Source organism: Condylura cristata, unplaced genomic scaffold (genome assembly GCF_000260355.1).
Source record: "Condylura cristata isolate star-nosed mole 26May11 unplaced genomic scaffold, ConCri1.0 scaffold00030, whole genome shotgun sequence".
NCBI classification, from domain to species: Eukaryota; Metazoa; Chordata; class Mammalia; order Eulipotyphla; family Talpidae; genus Condylura; species Condylura cristata.
This window is the reverse complement of record NW_004567131.1, coordinates 1,709,788-1,731,839: the sequence shown is the minus strand read 5'-3', so window position 1 is coordinate 1,731,839 and position 22,052 is coordinate 1,709,788. Positions and strand designations below refer to the sequence as shown.

The window sequence follows — 22,052 nt, the reverse complement described above, 5'->3', positions numbered from 1 at the left end:
CCACCAGGGAGGGCCCCCAAAGCATAGCTTGATCTAGCTGTTCCTTCTTCCAGGTCAGTTGATACTCTTAAGGGGAATATGGGTGTAAAGTATGGGTATTTTTTAAAGATTTATTTATTTATGCATCTAGAACTAAGGTACAGGCCAGAGATGCAGGGCGGTGAGAGGATTCACCAGAGACAGAGTGGGGAGCAGAACAGACCTACTGACAAATTACGCTGCTGAGGGGAGCAGAGGGTGGGTTAGGAGAGGTCTGCCGCCATGCGGGACACCTCCAGGGCGGGGACTGAACTCATGCTGAAGTGGCTTTAGCTTCTTAGTGCTGTGCTTTAACCTGCTGCACCACCAGGGAGGACCACCTTCCTGAATTTTAACCTGAATTCCTCTCTACCTCTTGAAGGTTTTAAGAAATTTATTGGGTTATATTTCTTTATATTTCATCCAATTTCCCTAGTTATTCTTCATTGGGAAGGTCTTGATTACCTAGCATGTTACACAGAAATTGAACTACTATAACAGATTATAGAGATTATGGAAAGGGAGGGAACCTTTTTAAACGACTATTTTTAATTAGTGTTTATCAATGACCTGTGGCTACTTCAGTCGGCATACCTCATTTTATGTACATACATAGTATATGTGTGTGTGTGTTCTGTAATATGTATTTAGGCAGCATTATTGAGCATGTTATTTAAACCTTCTCCATCTTTACATGATTTATGATTACTTGAATGGCCATGAATTAAGAAAAGTAAATTACATTTCTTAAAATTACTGTTTCTATTCCTTATCAAATTTCCTTTTATGTTTTTCTGTATGAGTTTTATTGTGATCTAAAGCATTCATATTTATATCTTCATTGTGGATTTTAGGCTTTACCATTATAAAATGTTCTTAATTCTAATGGATTTTGTCCCAAATTCATCTGTTTAATATTAAGCCACAACCCATGCTTTAAGTTAAGTACATTCTCTTATTTTTTACTTTTTTAATTCACTATATTTTTTATGTGTCTTTGTCTTTGGTGAACTGACAGATGTATTTGGTCCTATTCTTTCTTCATAGTTTATGCTGTAGTCAGTTAGCTAAACTTATTGTTTCTTTGGTTTTTATGAATGTTACTCTATGGGCTTACTATACATTCATAAAAACAATACTAAAAAGACATAAATGAGGGCCCTCCCTGGTGGCGCACAGGTTAATGCACAGCACTATGAAGCTAAAGCCTCTTCAGTATGTGGCATGGCAGACCTCTCCTGACCCACCTGCTGCTCCTCCAGCAGTGTACTTCATCAGTCGGCCTGTTCTGCTCCCCACTCTGTCTCTGGTGAAGCCTCTCACCACCCCTGCACCTCTTGTCTGTACCCCAGCTCTGTATGAGTAAATAAATCTTAAAAAAAGACATTAATGATAACACACTATCATGAACAACTTTGTTCCAAAAAATTTAAAACTTTCTATAAAATTACCAAAACTTGCTCAAGAAGTAAAAGAACAAATAGTTCAAAAATCTTTTTAAAATGGAATCAGCAGTTAAATAACTACCCACACATGAGATAATACATTCAGCTAGGAAGAATGATTTACTAAAAAGAGTGGGAGGAGGTGAAAGAAAGAACAGAGGCAGAGAATAAAGAAGGGAAGAAGGCATGAAAGAGAGACTATAAACAGCCATATTGGGAAATATATTAGTCTATTGTTGCTACTTGGAGAAACTTCTTTTAGCCATACTGGTATTAGTATGCACTTTTTCTTGCTATTTCTGAATATTTTAAAGATCTTTGTTGTTATTAGTTTTTTTGAAACCTCTCTCATATGCGCAGAAATGTGGGTTTGTTTTTTGGTTTTATTATGGTCACAACTTGGTAGCTTCCTAAACCTAGGAATTCATTTCTTTCAGCAATTTTGAAAAAAATCTATTATTTTCTCTTAAAAGGATGTTTCTCCTTATTCTAGTCTTTCAATAAATAAAACTTAGGAGAAAAATGTACTTGGAATAATCCTGAGGTTGGGTATAACAAAACAGAATGGGACTCTCAGGTCCCAGGAATGTTGGGGCAAGGACAGATGCTTCCAAGGCCAAGAAAATGGAGCCACACGAGCATAAAGTGTGTAGGACTGAAACTGACCAACTAAGTCTGGACAAATTTCCTACCAATCCAAGTTGCACCCACTGACAACTTAATTTGCATGAAACAGGTAAGTCCTTGTCTCCTTTTGCCTATGTAAACATGCTCCCTGCAAAGCTGCGGGCATGCAGCTGAGGTGCTCCTGGAGTCTGTGTCCCATGAATTGCAGTCTGAAGGCCCTTGCCCAACCTTTGTTGTGATACTTCTGCTGTGATACTCCAACTGCAGAATGAGAGCCATAATGCTACTGACAAGATATGGGAGCGCTAGCACTTCTGTGTGACCCGCAGCGGTACACCTGTTGCTGTAACTTGATCAGAATTAGGTATTATGGTCAACACCTTCTTCCAAGAACTCCTCCTGAACTTCTAGTTGCTATCATTCATTCCATCCTCCATGTCTCTTAACCTTTCTGGATTATTTCCTGTATCTGTATTATTCTTTGCTGTACTTTGAGTGCTTTTCTTGGCCTGCTTTCCAGTTTAGCTGTGTTTACTTGATAACTTGTATTGTTATACTATGTGTATTGATGGGTATATAAATTTATAACTTCATTTTTCCAATTTGGGTTTTTCGACTATCTTAGACTTATGATTTTATTTCCTATATGATTTTTCTATCTACATGTGTATATAACTCATTCATTAAAATTTTGGAAGGTTGGCTATTTGTTTGCTTGCTTTTGATCATGATTAATATTTTCCTCCTGAGTTTTGTATTACCAGCTTATAGTGTGTGTTTAACCATATGAGTTGAGGCTCTGTCCTTTGAGAATTTTATTTATTCTGTCAGTTAGGCAAGACTACTATCAACCATTTTTATGTGCCTTCCTCAGCTTGAGGATTTCTAGGCTGTGGTAGTGTACTTTTGAACTCCAAGCGTCCACATGTGACAGAAGCTTGGCACTGAACACGCACAACAGAAAGTTCTTCTGATTTCTAACTAACATAGTTGAGCTTCTTTTTCATTTCTCTGTGTTGGATGTTCCACTCCTCTAGAAAGAGAGAACTTCAAAGGTTTTGACTTAATGTAAAAGTCAAGTTTTATCCCTATGTATGAATAAGCTCTTGTCACTTAGTCGGGTGTCATAAACTCTATGGAGTGTTGAACATGGCAGAATGCCTCCAAAGCAACAGGAAAAAAGCATACAGCTTCCAATGATCCTGTCTGGTATTAATTTTACCTTTTAATCAATATTCCTGCAACCACCTAGAAACCCATGCAAAGTCTTGGTTTTCAATAAAGCAGGATTAAAGTCAGTCTTGTAAATAGACTCAGATCTTGTAAATAGACCCAACTTAATTACTAGAATATCAAGGAATGATTTTTAACCCAGAGGCTCCAATGCAGAAGCCCCACAGGGCCCAAAGTGGCCTTTCCTCATTGGACTTGAAATATGGGGAGAATGAGAACACACTGCATGGCTGGCAGCCCCAACGCCGAGTGTGCCAATTCCAGAGGAGATCCTTGAAGGGGCTCAGGGTTCTGTGTACTGGGCAGTGAGGTCCAGCTGGGCAGAGGCCTCAGGGATGCCCAGCACATTCCTGCACCATGAGACTTTGAGTCTTAGAGTAAGATGGTTTGAGACAATGTAGACTGAAAAGCTGAGCTCTTCCTGCCTTCCTTTGTGTAGAATAACTCAGTTCCATTCCTGACACTGACCTAAAGACTGAAAAAGCTGGGGCCCCTCCTTCATCACTTGCTGCAATGACTGAGAAAGGGTTTGTCTGTCTGCATGCTGTACCAGACCTACACTCCCGCCACCATTCACCATCCTGACTCAGTCACAGCTCCTTGCCTGTGGGTGACCTTGATGTGTGGCATCAGCAGTGGTGGACAGCTGGGAAGCAGGTGGCAGGCTGGACTCCTTCCTGCAGGCACATGGTCACTTTCACAACTCTGCACTTTTCAAATTCTTGAACTGCTCAGCAAAATATAACAGAGCCCTGCGTAAAATTATGCACCACAGCATAATGAATAATAAGCTCAAGTTGAGGGAATGCAATGCAATTCCTCAAAAGCATCATCCTTCTAGAATACATTTGCATAATAGCTCATCACCACACCTGAAGTGTCAAGCCTTTGTCCTGAGTGTGTGAGAGCAGGGGGCTAAATTCATCATTTAGACATGCAGACACAGCGCTGGAATTCCAGGTGAGGAAATCAGAGACAGGGAAGGGAGAGAGAAGGTCAGCCTGAGACAGAGGACACGTAGAGTGATTCAGCTTGCTGCTCTAGCACTTGCCGTCGAGGCACAATGGGGACACTGGGCACCTCCTCTGGCTCTTCTTACACTTAAGACCCACAGAATCATACTGTCCCCAAATAAAAGGTAGTATGTCTTCAAGCAAGGGATCTTTTGATTTCAAAGGACAGAAAATCCAAATGGAAATGACAGACACAATACGGAATTCACTGATGAAACCACTGCGAGTTTGACTGAGTCCAGTTGACTTCGGGAAGGGGTGTCATCAACAGGAATCATCCCCTACATGCCTGACACTGCCTCCTCTGTGTTTGCTGGGCTCTCAGGACAGTTCTTGCCTCGTGATGGACTAGAAGACTTCCAGCAGCAATAGGTTTGTAGCCCGCACCACGTTCAGCAAAATAGGGGAGACGTTTCTCCTGGATGTCTTCCATCCACCAAGTTCTAGCTCTTACTCAGGCTGGGCAGAAATAATCACTCTCTGGGCCTTGGGGCTTCACATACAGTCTCTCTACTGCTTCTGCCCTTTGGTCACAAGCACGTGTGCTTGACTACATCTTGCTTACCTGTGGCCGAATGTCCAGGAAAATATTTTATTCAGAGCTAAGTCTTCCTGGAGTGGAGTAACTGGCCTGCTCTAAACTCAGATCCAGCCCACCTGACCCCAGTTCCTTGACTGAGTTTTACTGATTCTAAATTCTTCCTTTCAGTTCCTCAATTTTCCTTAACATCTCTCTTTTATTATACATAAATAAGGATATCTTAATATTTCAATATTTATTTATTTGCGGGGGTGGGGGGTTGGGGGTGGAGTTCAAGACTTGATCCGTACTTCTACCTTGGCTGGACCTGTACGTGCCAGGACTCACTGCCTCCCTAGACATGGCCCTTTGCTAGCTAACCTATGTTAATCCATGTGTGTGTCTTGCATCAGCATACACATACATATATAATCTCTACATGTCATCTAGACATATGTGAATCCTGTCTGGGGAGGAGGTCGCCAAAGCCTTGTCATTAGCTCCAAGAAAGAGGGAGGACATTGCTTGATCCCTTTCACAGACACATGAAGTTATTTAACACCCTGAGAAGTGAAAGGCCTCAAAGAGTGACAACCTCAAACAAGAATTTTCTCAAAGCAACCAGTTAAAAAGAAAATTGCCCCTGAATTAATTGGGTTGATCCCCTTCTGGGCCTGAGAATCTATTGGGGACCTCAGAAGTGATCTGTTGCCTATGAGAATCATCAAAGCTTCATTGCTGATTTAATCACCTATTACAGGCCTGGAAAGTTCTGGAAGTAAAGGGCCCCTCACATTGCTGATGATCAGTGTTCCCAGACTGAGAGATCCCACAATTATGGCGGTGGCCATGTAGGACAGCAGGCTATCCCTAAAGAGGTGGCTTTACACTCTGCTGCTTGGAGACCAGAGCTGTGAAAACCATGATGGCTGCAGCACACCACAGGCCTAATGGGGAAGGTGGCTGTGGAGAAGTGCTGTGTAGAAAACTTGTCTGTGATCAGGTGGGCAAGTTTTTCCTCACTCTGTTCTCTTCTATCTTAAAAAGGAAGGTTCTTTGCTTTTGAGTGAGGAGCCGTGTGTGATCCAGTATCACAAACGTGCAAGAACGCTCAGCCTCGTGATTTAAGAGAATCATGGTGATGTTACCCTGGTTGTTTCTCAGGATTCCCATTTCTGCTACTATTGATGCTTTGCTTCTTTACTATTATTGCTTCATTTTCATGAAAACATTTGATTATTTAATGGCTGTTTACATATGAAGAGGATGGTAAGTCATAATCTTAGAATATGTTTCTAACGTCTTTTAAAAATACTTTGACATAAAGGGATTGATTAATACGAGGCACCATTACTACAGTGTGTTTGCTACAATCTGTGCTGCCCACTGATATAGGACACCAGGCAGAGCTATCAAGACAGATTTTTAAAGACATCATTAGTCAAGGGCACATCAGCTTAAGAACGCATTTTCTAACAATAGGAAATGAAACTCAAATTGAGATTTTTTTCCTCTTTCCATAATGTTATTAGATGTAATTCACTTAAGAAATAGTTAAAGAACACCTACTGTTACAGAAAGCACCTCTGTGGGACAGGGCAGAGCATCTGCAACAGAGAATGGCTGTCATCTGTCCTTGTCACCCTTTACATGCAGCCATCTCGGACTATAGCTCCCAGCATGCCAGGCCTGAAAGAGGTCTGGGGGGGAGCAAAGTGGCTATACAAATGGTGGCAGGAGGAAAGAAAGAGACACTTGGAGAAGAGATACCTAGAGAAGAGCCACATGAAGTGGATACTCCCGGGATTTTAGCATTTTGGCAGAGACAATTGTGTCGATTTCTTGATCTCGTGGTGGATATAGATCTCTTCTGTCCCAGTTTTCCAGCTGCTGTCTAATCCCTTTCTTATGATTCCCCTCCAGAAGATATGTGAGATTGTGCAAGTTTGGGGGCCTCAGTCTCCCCAGTTTGGACTGAATCTGCTTGGTTGGGCACTTTCCCATGAGGGTGTAGGTAATTTTCAGTTTTGTTGGAAAAATGTTATTTGAAATTCTTTCTCTGTGTGACCAACTAAAGACCTTTCACACTAAGAGTATGCTTTCCCTGCTTCTGTACACTCAGATGTCTGAACCCTTTTAGAATACAAACCCATTTACAATAGTTTGGGGTCCCTGAGTTTGCAGTTATGTTACTATGTGAATGGCCCCATAGGGACAGAAAATGAAAAATAAACAAGTCCAGAATTGGAGGTAAATAAAGTTTATACCCATCCTACATAGAAATCACTGCTGGTCATGGAGCAAGTTTATTTTCCAAAGATGATGCTACAATACCTCTCATTCTACAAGTCTTTTTGCAACCTTACCATGAATCCATTAAGAGGCAGAATATAATTCTCCTCCATTGAATCTAGGAGTGTGGATGGAATAGTGAGGAGATGGAAGGGAAGGACATCAGTGTGGAGGGTACAGCCCAAGGCAATGCTTGGTATGATAAACCCACACTGTGTGAGGTGTGAGAAGCAGGAGATGGACCGACCCAAGGCTTAAGACCGAGCAAGGCTCCCATCTGTGCTGTCCAGTACAGTAGCCGCTCGGCATAGGTGGCTACTTCCTCAGTCACACTAGCCTCACTTCATGTGCTAAGTCACAACACATGGTTGATTGAGATTCTATGCTGTACAAGGCAGGTATAGAGTGTTCCATCATAGGAGAACGTCTTACCCATGTGGTATTTGTTCTTGCTCCTCAGGCTACAAGGAGACACCCAGGCTTCAGAGGCAGGATGGAACCTGGTGCTATGTGTGGGGAGTGGACTGGAAGGAAGGTTAGTCAGGAAGGGAAAGGAGTCTGCAGATTTCTAGAATGCCTGGGTTGGGGAAAACCGACTAGCCGTGGTGATCAGGCCGCTGCTGATTTACTTGTTGATGAATCACTTTCCCTCAAGGACAGGACTCACCTGGGGCTTGTAAAAACCAAAGCTGGCTTTGGAAGTTTTGAAAGGCAAACCAGAGGACTGAAAGTGAGGTGGCAGCAGGGATGGGAAGAGGCCCAGGGGTCGAGGGTGGCAAAGGTACTCACTAAAACTCCAGTTTCTTTTAGCAGGATTTTAAAGTGACAGGACAGCTAGTCAATGAAACAGAACCAGTCACACTAACAGACATCTCCTTTGTAACTGGCTAAAGAGAAGGAAGCGGAACAGAGGCATGCACTCTGAAGTAAAACAACAGAAGTCAGTAGTGTTTGAAATAAAACACAGTTTAAGATAAAAAATAAAATGAGCTTTCCAGATCATTTGTGGAGATCCAGATGAGATTTCCCGACACTTCCTTTCCTGCTCCCCATCACTCCTGCTGTCCTGACTTCCATCACTGATACTTTATGCAGATGGACCAGACTCTATATTCTGATACCTTCACTTGAGGCGACAACAGAACTTCACTGACTGGGTTTTGCATTGGGAAGTTTTTCCCCGTCTGGGCTGAACATTTTCTTTAACTGGGCTCCTTCAGCGAAGCCTCGTAAAGACTGAATATCTTTATAGAGGCTCCTTCCCACTCAAGACAAGTTGAGCAGAGATCGATCATTCCACATGGAACAGAGTGAGGGGAAAGGATGGAGCACACCAGGATCAGGTCTTTGTGAGACTAAAAGAGACAAATCCTGCTCTAGTACATGATCCCCGAGTGGACGGCTGGCTCCTGGAAGTGAAGGGACTCAGCCACCTAATGTGTAACTCCACACAGGTATTAGCAAGCCTCCCACAGTGAAGTACCCCCACCAAGATTTTTCCAGTCCCCTGTCTATTGTGGATGCTTAACATAATTTCCAGTTTACCAGAGAGGGATTTTAACTTCCTAGCCAAAAAGACTGGTTCCTAACTTACCTGAGAGGAGGACACACACACACACACACACACACACAGAATCTTCTGTATTAAAGATCAAGTTTTAAATATCTTGCACTTCCCAAAGCTACTCCTTATTTACAAGCATTTGCATGTTCCAGAAGTGATTGTCAGAGCTCTAGAAAGGCTTCCCAAACTGCATTCTCTTAAAAAGCTTCAAGAAAAAAGTGCTAGTAATTTTCTGACTCTGTACATAGGTATGATATTTCCTTCCACCCACACAAGAGGACACTTGTTTATGTATAAGCTTCAGGATGACTTCGCTGTGTTGCAGAAAGCTCACCTCTCTTAGAATATGCAGCTGTGCCAGGAATGCAAGGAACCTCTCCCCCTTCGGTGGTGTCACAGTACTGGCTCACTCTGGGCTACTTTGCTTTGGTCACCTTTCCCAGGGGCACCTAGAGGTGAGCTGGCCAGGATGCCACTCACTCAGTCATCAGCAGTGGGCTGAGGACCTCTGTGCAGAGCAGAGATTCACACTGATGAGGCTCACTCAACACCTTGTTCTAGGAGCTTCCCATGTATGAACCTTTCTCTCTGTGCAAGAAGTCTGTTAATTTGTCCCCACTGTCAGAAGAGCGACGCCTGAGTCATGGGGGCTAAGTGGGAGGGCAGAAGTGTGTGCCCCTGTGGCTGGTAGCCCACGCCTTGTTTTAATCACCATAACCCACTTGCCTGCCTAGGAGGATGGGCATTCTGTTCACATAAAGCAGCTGATGAGAGAGCTAGAGCCATAGCTCCCTATGGCTCTCCTCCACACTGGCCTCTGTGAGACATGAAAGGTGGGTTGTGGTAAATTGCCAGGGTAGCATAAGATGTGGACCTATTCTGGAAAATGGATTAGGATTTATATGGAGGAGCACATCATGGTTAGTAAACTGGGGCAAAGGAGACCTGGAATGAAGTCCTGCCCTTCACAATCAGAACAATTCCTCTGCCTCAGGCTGGATGTGGGCTGGTGCACCAACCTCCTCCTCTTGCTGTTCTCAGACCTGCCCCCACCACCGTCAGTAGCCGAGTGTTCTTGAAAATTACTTAGCCAACCATTACTTCTCTCTTCTCACCTTCCTTCAAAAATAACTGTCCCCACTCCATCACTGCTTGAGGGAATTTATGACTGGCTAATCCCGGTAGTAAGAAAGAGTGCATAAATCATTTAGGAGCTTAACGGCGCTCAGAGAAATCGCCTGCTCTTTTGTGCTGAGCTGTGATGCAAGTACACTTGGACACAATACATGTATATACAAAGCTCACAGAAGAGACATGCCAGAGAGGTACCCACGAGCCATTCAGGAGCAAATCTCAGCCTCAAATGACAGGATGATGGCACCTCAAACAGGTTTTCTTAGGACAAATGCTAAAATTGAACAGTGATTCTTCATTTCCCTTCACTAATGGTATCATGTGATTGCAAATTCGAGCTCAGTCCCTGCAGTGTCCAGAGCCCAGCGCCCCAGGGTTTGTCCCTGAGCTGAGTCTCCACAGTGGTGGGGTAAGCAGGAAGCCTGCAAATTTGCAGACAGGAGGCCAAGCAGCTTCCTGAAGCACAGTCTTAGTGAAGAAAACCAGCATTAGTTTTCAGATCTTACTTGTAGTTTTTCTCCCAGAATTTCACTGGCCTGACGTAAGAGGTGATGAAAATGACACTCCCAAGAAACGGGCTCAATGGAGTTGAAAAGACCGATGTGGCAATCGTCTGGAAGAAAAGCATGGCAGAATCTGACTTCTGAGTTAAGGCAAACACGTTTTTTCATTGTTATAGTTCGAAATAGTATTTCTGATTTTTACATGTTTACATTTTTCCTAAAAGAAACTGGCCCAAAATGGACTCACGTAGGCCAAGCCCCATCATGACTGCACACCTCGCTAAGGGCAGTTATGCCCTCAACCAAACTGAACCAATTTGCATAAGTGAGGCCATCTGCATAGTCGATCCTTTTCTTTCCTGAGAGAAGATGGCTTTGCCTGACATAAACTTTCCTTCCTTTTGTTTATAACCTTGCTCTACCCTAGTTCGAATGCTAGAAACCTCCTGCTTTGCACAATACTTGCAGCTACTTTCTACTTGCTAGAAAGGATGCTGCCCCATCCATAAATCATTCCATAAAGGCAATTAGATCGCTAAATGTATTCGAATGACTTGTTTTTTAAACAACATTAAAGCCATTTTCTCACCACGGAAAGAAAGCTGGGCCTGCACTGGTTCTGCAAACTTATTTGGAAATATAAAACTTTCAGTAGTATCCTGCTAGGTTCCATTCCACCACCAAGAATGCCAAATGATTCTCATAAACATCCCAGCAGTCTCACTATGCTTCTCGGCAGAGATTTAATACCTAAAGGTTGAAAAGAACTGCATCTTTATGCTCAGCTATCATTAGCTGAACAATATGTGCTGTGGTATATCTGCTGAAGTAACAAGTAGCTTTATGAATAGTTAAAATTAAGCTACAGTTTTTGAAAGAAATCATAGCATTGTTTGGGAAGGTTACATCTTAGTTTCTCCAAGAATCCATTCCCACTATTCAAAAGCGTATGTTGTCTCTGAGACACTGAACACCAATGGCTCCGGTCATGGTCTCGATTATAAGCTAAAGACAGGTGCAGGTAGTCATGGCAGCTGGCCCACCCAATTGCCTGTTTAGCATTTCATTGGTTTCTTACCTCCTGGCATGCCTCATTGCTATGTCCTTTGTTGACCAAACATGTAAACGCTCAATTTTAAAATGAATACAGTTGAAACATTTAGCTTAAGTTCAGCCAGTCTTTGGAAATCTAAGGAAGATGCCAGAGAGCCGGCCCTCTCCAGTCTCACAGCCTCATTGTCTGGCTGACAGCCACTCTGTGTCACTGTGGTTTAAGGGTGGTTGTGGGACCTCAGGTGGGAAGAGCAAGAGGCACTGGGAGGCAGAGCTCGCTGGGGCTGGCAGAGGTCAGTGTGGGCCAGAATGCCCAGGTCTTACGTCCACCTACATTTCCTTGCCCCAGAGGTTAACGACTTGGAGTATTCTACTGAAGGTCTACTCTGGTCTCCTACAAGGATGACTTCCCATCTGCAAAGGCACACATGTTTCTTCCTCGCCATAGCACAATCAGAGTTCTTTCCACTCTAGCCAGTTTCAAAAGGTTTCAGCAGAAAGATAAAAAAAATGACTGGCATCTCTAGGAGGACACAGGGACTGAGGCAAGCAAATTAGGCATCCACGTGCTTGCACAAATTGAACAGTTGGCTTTAGTTATGTAGTGGGGGTGGGTGAGAGACAGGACCCTCCCAAGCCCCACTTCCATGAGCCGATGGATACGGAGTGAGTTTGAGCAAGCCACAAACATGTCTCAAGCATTTTTATGGATTTCAGAGCTTTGCTTTAGGAATAACTGTCCTTTTTGATTTTTAACTTGTTATTTTCTTCCAAATGTGTTCTTTAGGGAAATGATCCATCCTCCTTTAACAATCCTTGCTGGCACTGAATTTTTTGAGTATCAAAAATATCTTTATTGCATTCGTTTAAATCCAATTCCTTTCATTTTGTCCTATGTTGAAACTAGAACTACAGAACAATGAGTACTGTGGTGTCTATCACCCACCAGTTTCCTTTTGGTCTGAAACCTGAAATTATTTAAATATTTCTGTCATGGAGCACAACCAATTAATAGTGCCCCTTGTCACTGGAAGAAAGGAGGACTTCAAGGAAGATGTCATATGTCAAGGTACTGAAAAGATGTGAGCGGGGAGAGCGGGGTCGCCAGGGGCCTGCCCTGAAGGGAAGTGTCAGCAGGAGGGGCCTGTCCACTCTATCAGGTTGCAGAGGACCCTGGGATTGAGGAAGAACAAAGGCAACCAAGTGGGACCAGGACTGACAAAGATGCTACAGGGCTTGGCATTGCCCTTCTTTTTTATTCTAAACTTTTCCCTAAAAATTATGACATTTATATTTTACTGAATGCCAGACAGAAATTTAATAAATGCCACAACAATTACCCAGAAGTTAAGAGAGCTAAGAGATTCGAGGTTTAGAGGTAGGTGTGGATGCCTTTAAAAGTTTCAGTTATATTTGAAGCCATTTGAAATATAACCTCAACATCAGTACTTTACGTTACAAAACAAAATCATTAGAGGCTCACAAGGAGCTCAAATAGCAGCCTTCCTAATATATACATTTAACATAATCTGGCTAAGTCTGTCTAATTATTAGAAGACAATGGTCTTACATGGTCTCTACACATAGTAAAAGGGCGAACATTCTCATCTTTCCCTGGAGGTTACACGCTTAGAAACTAACAGAGGCGACCGAGGGAGAAAACATGCCACTACTGGAAAAAGCAATTTACTAAACAGTGCCCCGCTGGCCTGAAAGCTAATTCAATTCCAAAATGGAGCAAATTAGTCCCTTCTCAGTGCCAGGATGGAACCTACAGCTTAATAGAGTGATAAAATAATTAACATTTCAAAATTAGTCAAGATCCAGAGCTGGTGTTTAGGAACCTGGTAAGTTTGTCTTAATGGCACCTACACCCACTTTCCTAAACTGTTTTTCTGTCTCATTCTGTTCTGAATGGGAGGATGCTGGACTCCAAATAGCAAGTATCTTCCTTACAACTGAGGACTTGAACCCTCACAGGGGAAGAAGTAAATGTCACTAACAGGAAAAGTTTTAGGAACAAATCAAGGGAATCCTATGAGTGTTCTTAACAGAACTACCAAATGCCCAGCAAAAGTTACAGCTCAAGTATGTGCAATTTCTAAGAGAATGTGCCCACTCTTTTCAAAAGTACTTAGAATTAACACTCACTCTGTGCAATCTCAGATGCTAATGTGCCTTCATTCTTTATTCTATTGTGGGAGATATTAAATGCCGCATATGCTACCCTTGTGAATGAGCCCTTAATGCACACGTGGGTCACTTAATCAAAAGGTATGGCTCCCAAGATGGGGTTAATTCACTTATGGAACTACAGAGTAGTGAGCACTACTGAACTCACCTAGCAAGGCATAAATAGTCCAAAGAAATGCTATGATTCTATGTGAAAATAAAGTTAGGATAAAATTGAGCACCATAATTTCGTACTTAAAAACTGTAGTGCCACACCTAAACTGAAAATTTGCATCAATCTAATAATTTTCCTTTAATAAACAGACAGGCTTTAAATTCTAGACAGGATACTATAGAGAACACATCAGAAATAAAAATGACCTCAATCTTTCACCTTACTGTTTTTAGAGGACTCAGTTTAGAATGACTCAAATAACTGGCATTATAGAAAATGACTGCAGTTAAAAGAAAAAGGTGGGGCCAAGCTCACACTTACATTTTTTCCCCTTTAGCTTGTTCTGCCAAATAACCTTGAACAGTTTGAAAATACCTATGTAGGTCTAAGAATGGGAACACAGAACCATGAGCATTATGAAGCCAGCTCTTGGTATGCTGAAAAATGTGTGTGTGTTTGAAATGAATATAGAGGAGAGCATTTCAAAAACATAGTCTGTGATCACTAAATGATCAGCCCAAGTGCAGTACAGAAAGTTTAGAGCCCAGGGATTCCTATGACTTGCCTGGGAACCTATGTGACCTTCACGTGGAAACTCTTGGTGGTCACTAAAACTGGATCATGGTACTCGTGTTGAAGGCCAGCAGTTCCCACACACCAGTGGGGTCAGAATAACCAGGGAGGCCTGAGAAGCTTAGGATGCAGGATCTACCCACTGACATTTGGTCATTAAAGTATGCACTGGGCTCAGGAATTCACCTATTGAGCAAGCTCTTCCAGGCATTCTAATGTAAGAGGTTCCTGAACCACTTCTCAGGAGAGACTAGTTTATAAAGTAAAAATACAGGAGGAAAGTATCAATTTTTAAAAGTAAAACCATTTTACTTTAAAGTTTTAATTTCAGGCTTCAGTCAAGAATAATTTGGCTTAATCTTGCTTTTCAAGGTATTATTATTTTAAAGAATTATTCTCGCAGCATATACAGTTTAGCCTTCTATGTCAAACTGATCTTTACAAGGAGCAGCTCAACTTTTTTAAAGTAAATTATAACTTATCATTATGGAGACACTTAAAACCACACCAGGAAATCAAATGAAATGACAAGTGCTAAGACTAACAACTGGCAATAGCAATTACAAAACAAAACTATAAATTATCTTTTTAGTGTTGAAAAAGATTTGACTATTTATGTTGTATCTAATTCTGGGTTTTTGAATATCTCTCCAGTATATGATAACCACACTATATCATAATATGTTACATAAGGTAAATAGTATATTAAAAACACAAACTCTATCCACATGTATAGTAACAACAAAATACTTGGTCCCTTTTTTGCACAAATCAACCAAATCATTTAAATAGTATTTCCATTCAAAAGACAGGATAGCTAAATGCAGATCTGGGCACAGGACATAGAAGAATCAGAAAAAAAATAAACTAACTCCTGAATATGCATTAAGAAGCAGGAAGAGTTCAAAATTAAGAAGCATCTTTTAAGTCTAAGTGGCCTGAAGGGAATCCAAAGTGCCTCCCCATGTCCCCATTAAAATGTAATCTTAAGGACTTTAAAATATTTTTATTGCCAGGGTTCAATGAAAAGCTTGCATCTGTAAAATGTGAATCTCTGCTCTTGGGTGAAAATAGAAGCAGAAAGGATACGAGGGATTGCAAAGAGCTGAGCAAACACGTGAAATGAAGACCCCCAAGCCATCTGCCAAGGAGCCACATATGTCATGACGAACTGTAATTTGTGAAGCAGGTCCCCGAGCTGAAAGCAAAAGAGAGAAAGATTCATCAGAGACGGCAACCACTGACGCAGTCAAGGACGTTCAGACACGTGTGGCTGGTAGACAGCGGCAGTGAAACTAACTGCCCACTCGCTTATGCTTCCCTTTCTTTGTCCTACATGCTAAGTAGCATGGGATTTAAGGGTACTTTAAAACTACTTTACAAGATGAAAAGAAGAAACCTGTGTGGTCTCTTTTACCAGGTGTACCATTTCAGTCTCCTGTGAGACTGCATCTCTTTGCTTTTCCTAGAGTAACACTTGCAGCTTGGTCTTCCCATCTTCATTCGAGTCTTCCAGAGGGAGATTCACACCAACACATCATTGGTGACAATGTTCAAGTTCTTGTGTGTTAAGCTCATCATACAGTCTTCATCTGCTCTTGTCAGCAAAAACATTCACCTGTTTGTCTGACTTGCAAGTTATAAAGCTAGGATATTGTCACATAGGAAGTTGTTGCATTTACTAGATAAATCAGCACAGTAGAGAAGAGGGATTGCCTGTGGACTAAGGATGAACACGAAGGACCTGGAAATACAGAGTATACACTATGCAGGCAGGGGAAGGATGACTGGCCTGGCTGCAGACTCCTGCTTTGTGGTAACAAGAGGTCAATGAATCTAAGATGGAAACTCTTCTTGTTACTTGTCCATGCAGTGAGTGAGTTCCTGCCAGAGTGTTGCAATCTTCCTCCTATGGGAAGCTGCAAGTGGCCAGACGTTTGTCCTCAGACTGACTAGCATATGAGGAGAGCAGGGGGCAGGTCAGAAGAGTTCCCTGGCAGGGGATCAAACTCAGACTGACTAGCATATGAGACAATAAAATACATTCACCACATGATTGTGAAATGAGAGGAAAAAATAGAATTCTTAGGCTCAAAAGATATTTTCATGAAACATCAGAAGAGCACAATGAAAAGAAGGTAAAAGTTGGGAAATGGGGCCAGTAAGAAAGAGCTCAAAGGACCAAGATAACTGAGAACCCCCAGGGAAAGTCCACCTTGTGATTCTGGAACCAAAAGACAAAGTTAGTCTTATTGTTCTTATGGACACCTTCATAGGTGCAATCATGGGGCAAATGAAATTAATGAGAATCCTTTCCAAGTCTTCCTCTCAGTTTTCTTGTCAGAGAAGTTCTCAAAAGTATCTGGGTTTGGAGAAAAAAAATTAACATATAATTAAACATCATCATACAGGCCACAGAGGATGAACCGAGTATAAAAATTATCTCAATTGTAGGCTCTCCCTGGTGGCGCAATGGGTTAAAGCATCACATTATGAAGCTCTCCGAAGCACTACAGCATGAGTTTGATCCCCCGCCAGGGAACTCTTCTGACCTGCCCCCTGCTCTCCTCAGCAGTGTACTTTGTCAATCTGCCTGTTCTGCTCCCTACTCTGTCTCTGGTGAATTCTCTTACCGCCCCTGCACCTGTGGCCTGTACCCCAGTTCTGTATGCACAAATAAATAAATTTTTTTTAAAATTCTCTCAGTGGTACAGCAGATAAAGAGTTTTGTTTTTTTTTTTTTAAGAAGCACAGATTTCTGGTTATGTATAGAACTCATGGTTTAAAGTGTGTCCATAGGGATTCTTGTCACAGAGATCGCTGGAGAGAGAGAAGGGAGATGTGACAGGAGAAAGGTAGCAAGGGAGAAGGGAGAGAAGGACATTAAGAAATATCAGTCTGGAGAACAAAGGGGGTCAAGAAGCAAAAAGGTAAATGGGAGAGAAAGGTAATTTGACTGGAGCTGAAGAACTGTTCATGAATACGAATTGTGGATATGGAGACAGATGTTTTTCACTAAAGTTTCATTTTACTATTGTTCCCTTCCATCAACTAAGAGCATTGATTTCATCTGGCTTCCAAGTTCTTTAGAAAGGCCACTTAGCTTTAAACCTGGGTTTGGTTTAACTTTCCAAATCCATTCTCAGTGGCACACCACAGCTCCCAGTGTCTTTAAGAGTCTGGTAATTGAGAGAATATCATTACTCTATTATGTGGCTTGAGGTCACATCTCTCAGGCTCGATAAAAAAGTCTTGTCCCTATCACTTTATTTTCTATGTGTCAATAGATGACTACTACAGACTAAGAAACTGAAAGTTTCTAACACAGACTCAAACTCATGACTAACTGGTGTTAAAGGTATGTTTACCTTTAAAGACAATATCATTTTCTTGCTTGCTTTTTTTTTTTGTCATAGAAGACCTGGGGTTTAGACTAGAGGTGAGGTGACGTGGTGAAAGAATGTCCTGGAGACAGAATGGGGGAGAGAACAGGCAGATTTACTAAAATACACTGATGAAGGCAGAGGTGGGTAAGACAAGAGAGGTCTGCTGTGCCATGTGCGGATCAGCTCCCTGGCTAGGGCTCAAACTCAGGCCAAGGTGGCCAGGTGTCAAACTCAGGCAACAGTGGTGATATCAATGAGACTTAACCACTAGGCCACCAAGAAGGCCCCCCAATATAATTTTCTTTTATTTCTACCATTCATCAGAGGAAGAATGCACTAGTAACCACAGAGGAGGCATTCACAGAGACGAGATTACATTAGAAGCAAAAGTACTAAAAAGTTGGTAGTGGGCTGTCTTGTATGAACTTGCTCGTTGGAATCTATCAAAATGACTGAATCTGAAACCCTCTAGTCACCCCACCATTCAGAATTTTTTTGTCCCGTTATTAAGAATTAATTTTGGGACTCATGTTTAAGTGAAAATTGCAAGCAAGAACAAGATTACCTTATGTGATGTAGACAATCCTTCCCTACCCCCTGCCCAGTGCAGGGTTATAGTAAGTTACTCCAATTGGATTTGCCAGTGTAAGAGTACATTCTGGGAGGCATTTAAGCCATTGTCTGAAAAAGCTTAATAAGTAGGTCAGGTTTAGCAACTACAATCAGACAGGCAGCCCCAGGGAAAGCCTCATCTGCAAGTTTAAAGCTCTAACAAGTTAAACTTTGCTGCATTATGATTAAATGAATCTATTACAATTATTTTTTGCTTAGCACAGCAACTTGTATTTACACACAAGCAAAAAAGCAAAAAGAGCAATCAGACACATGACTCTCATGAGCTAACTGCAGACAAGGCCCTAGGTACCTGCACTCTTCCTGTGTCTCTGTGTCCCTCTTTTCCCCATGCATGTCATAAAGAATGTAATACAAGCTTTGTAGAAGATTTTTCAATATGAAACTCATCAAATAGACTCTGCTGCTCTTACCCACTGATGGAGCCATTGCTTTATAGAGTGCCAGATCTTTATAAAGTGATGATTCCGCCACAACAAAGAAATTTGTTTATATTTTCTTACAGTGTTATCCATAAAAATGAATAAGAGTATTTGATTTCTCCCCTTAGCTGTAGTCCCTGTGGTTCTCCTTCCACCACAGCACCGCTGACCCATCACCAGTCCCTTATGTGCTTCCCTCTCTTTCAACCCCTCTCAGACTTCCTCCCCTGTTGCAACCCTCAGATCTATGGTCTGCCTGCAACTTTCATCTTTTTCCTGACCCTCTGTTTTCCCTAGAGTCCACCTGTTAAGGGGAAGGTTGTCCTAAAGGAACTCTGCAGAGTCTTATGGACTCCACCCCCTTCTCCAGCTTTCTGTACCCTACACAGTACTCCAGTGATTGGAAACTACAACTCCCAGCAGTACCAGGGAGAGAACTGCGAGGACCCAAGGGCAGAGCTAGCAGGAATGAATTCTGGGACATTTGGGGGATAAATAGGGGGCGATTGCACCTCTCGCTCTCTTGCTTGAGAAGCAGCTCTCCGGATCGCGTGACTTGGTGTGTTCAGTCAGCCTAGAAGTAAGGTATTCCACTTACTTTGTATCCTGCTCTCTTTCCCTGGGTTGTTTCCTATTCCTTTCCCCTTTTGTAAATAAACCCGTTATTGACCCTTTTGTGTGTATAGCTGAATTGTGAGCGCGTGGGTGAAGCCCCACAGACAGGCGGCCCAGTCCACTCTGGGCTACCCTGTAACACACCTACAAGTGAAGGCATCAGATATTTTATCTTTTTCCTTCTGACTTATTTCTCTGAGCTTATCCCTTCCAGCTCCATCCATGTGCTGTGAATGGCATGAGTTTATCTTTTTGATTGCACAGCACAGAAATGTATTTATTCTTCCATGAAACCCAACATAAAAAAGAAATGCTGCTGATGTGTCAGATGTCCACACAGAGCTGTATTTAACTGTGTGGACTTGAAGGCATGCAGGGTGGGTGGAGTCCCTGCCCACACCAACCATGAAGGTGAGAATGGTACCTCCAAATGGTACCATTGGGGACCTAAATGACTTCATCTTTGCTAGGGCATTCAAACAGTGCCTGGCAACTCTAAGTAAACAGGAAAGCTTGATAAACAAATGTTAGGACAAGTGGCTATCCTATTATGCGGATGTACTTAGCTCACAATCAGGAAATTCTAGGGACCAATGCAAAACAACAGGAGCTTACTAAACCAGATCCTCTCATTTTTAAGAGGAGGCACATGACTCACAAGGTTAAATGGGCTGTTTAAGTCACATAGGACTTTCTGGCTTAAGTAAAACCAGAAATAGAATCCTGTTTCTCTTTCTACTGATCAACACACCTTCCCATGGCCCCTTAATACCACCAGCTTTGTCTGCAGGAGAACAGCAGGACAACCTGTCCAGTCTTCAGTAGCCAAGAAGCAGTCTCCTCTGCTGAGGTCTTTCTGCCCTCAGCAAAGGTGTAAGATCACAACTGGGATAGGACAGGTGCTGGTTATCTGTCCAGGAGGGATTTCTTCATATGCACAGTGAGCAAGGATTCTGATCTAGCCTGTGTTGCCTGTTGGAGTTGAATGCACAGCTCCAAGAACAATGAGGTTCACACAATTTATCTCTAAAGGTATAAACAGGTGTGATCCAGGTTGAAAGCAATCAACTTTGTCCTTCTTTTACAGGGTAAAGTCAGGTGAAAATTTTGTAGATATGGAAAAAGTTATGTGTGAATACAAAGTGAAATCTAAATATCAACCCGTAATGAGAATAGTGTAGAGAAAAGCCATTTACGTGGCATATTAGGCCACGTAAATGTGTAAATGTGTGTGTAAAACAATAATCCCTTCAGATAAGAGTTAGTGGAAAATGCAATAGCAGCAGCTTCCAAGCAAGCACTGCCGCCTGCAGTAAAACACGAATTGTCGCACTTGGAATAGAGATCCCATTTACATCAACTATGAACTTGCATCTCCTCTATTTTAGGGCTCTGTTTTTATGAAGCTTATCTCAATCATAATAGTTTGCTGCCAAGATCTTAAATCTCAGCCCCATTAAAGCATAATAAGCTTCACAAGTACATCTGTAAGGAAGAACAAAATCATTTGGGTCTTTTCTGCTGAAAACTCTTGGACAAGAGCAAAAAAAGTCACGATGGAATAATTTTGGCCACTTGCCAAAGACCCCATAAATGTTCTCATTTCAAATGACCTTTTTGGAAATAACTTTTCAGTTAGGCATCTGTTATATCTCTGCTACAGATAGGAAATCCAATTTGCATAAATCCACAAACCATCTCTTTTTAAATAATACAATTATTTATTCCTCATATACTACTGTTTTTCCAACTTTTTGGGACTGAATTGATTTTCTTACACTGTTATTCATTTCTGTACAGTATTTGATTTCTCCTCCCAGGTGTAGGCCCCACAAATCTCCCACCACCATACCACTGGGAATGAGGCATCACCATAGACCCTGTGTTCACCCTCTTTTTCTCCCACTGGCCCCTCTCCATCACCCTCCCCTGCTGTATGCTTCAGATCAAATCACCTTAAGAGAACTCTCACCAAATAGAGATGACTCCAAAACATTTCCTACTACATTCTGAGCTACGGCATATGTCATCTTTCCTCTGGAAATTCCATTTACTCTTCCAGTCTATCACCACTGAAAAAGCTGATTATTTAACAAATACTCTTAAGTTGGGTATTATATTAGGGGGCTGCCCTTACATGAACTTGATTAAAATGTAATTACCCCTTCCAATACAAACGGCCACCTTTTCTTTTATGGCTTCAAACTTACTAACCTCCCAGGATAATTATAGAATTGATTATCATTTTTATATTTTGTTGTCAGTGTCAGCTAATTTCTTTTTAAAAAACGTATGCATTTCTGTTAATATCATACCACATTTTTGCCTTTCAATTTGGAAGAGGCATACATGTCTGAAAGAAGTTCCAAAAAGGAGAGAATAGGCCCTCCCTGGTGGCACAGCGGGTTAAAGTGCAGCACTAAGAAGCTAAGGCCATTTCGAGCATGAGTTCGATCCCTGCCTGCCCTGGAGGTGATCCACACGGCGCAGCAGACCTCCCCTGACATGCCCGCTGCTCCCCTCAGCAGTGTGCTTTATCTGTTGGCCTTTTCTGCTTCCCACTCTGTCTCTGGTGAATCCTCTCACTGCCTCTGCACCTTTGGCCTGTACCCCAGTTCTGTATGCATAAATAAATATTAAAAAAAAGAGAGAATATGGGATTACAATTGAGATG

The 22,052-nt window shown here is 42.1% G+C and overlaps 1 protein-coding gene across 3 annotated transcripts in view; it reads right to left on the bottom strand.

Annotated features, from left to right (window-relative positions):
• The window catches only part of PCNXL2 (pecanex-like 2 (Drosophila)), a 272,672-nt gene that overhangs the window by 62,563 nt on the left and 188,057 nt on the right, over positions 1-22,052 (bottom strand). For all 3 annotated transcript variants that reach the window (XR_001145936.1, XM_004691129.2, XM_012731293.1), the window contains exons 22-23: positions 15,412-15,520; positions 10,353-10,482 (exon numbers count right to left, since the gene is read on the bottom strand). Coding sequence is in view for 2 of the 3 variants with exons in the window: in XM_004691129.2 (XP_004691186.1) it covers positions 10,353-10,482; positions 15,412-15,520 (239 nt within the window). In the remaining variant the exon portion in view is untranslated. The remainder of the gene's footprint in view (positions 1-10,352; positions 10,483-15,411; positions 15,521-22,052) is intronic.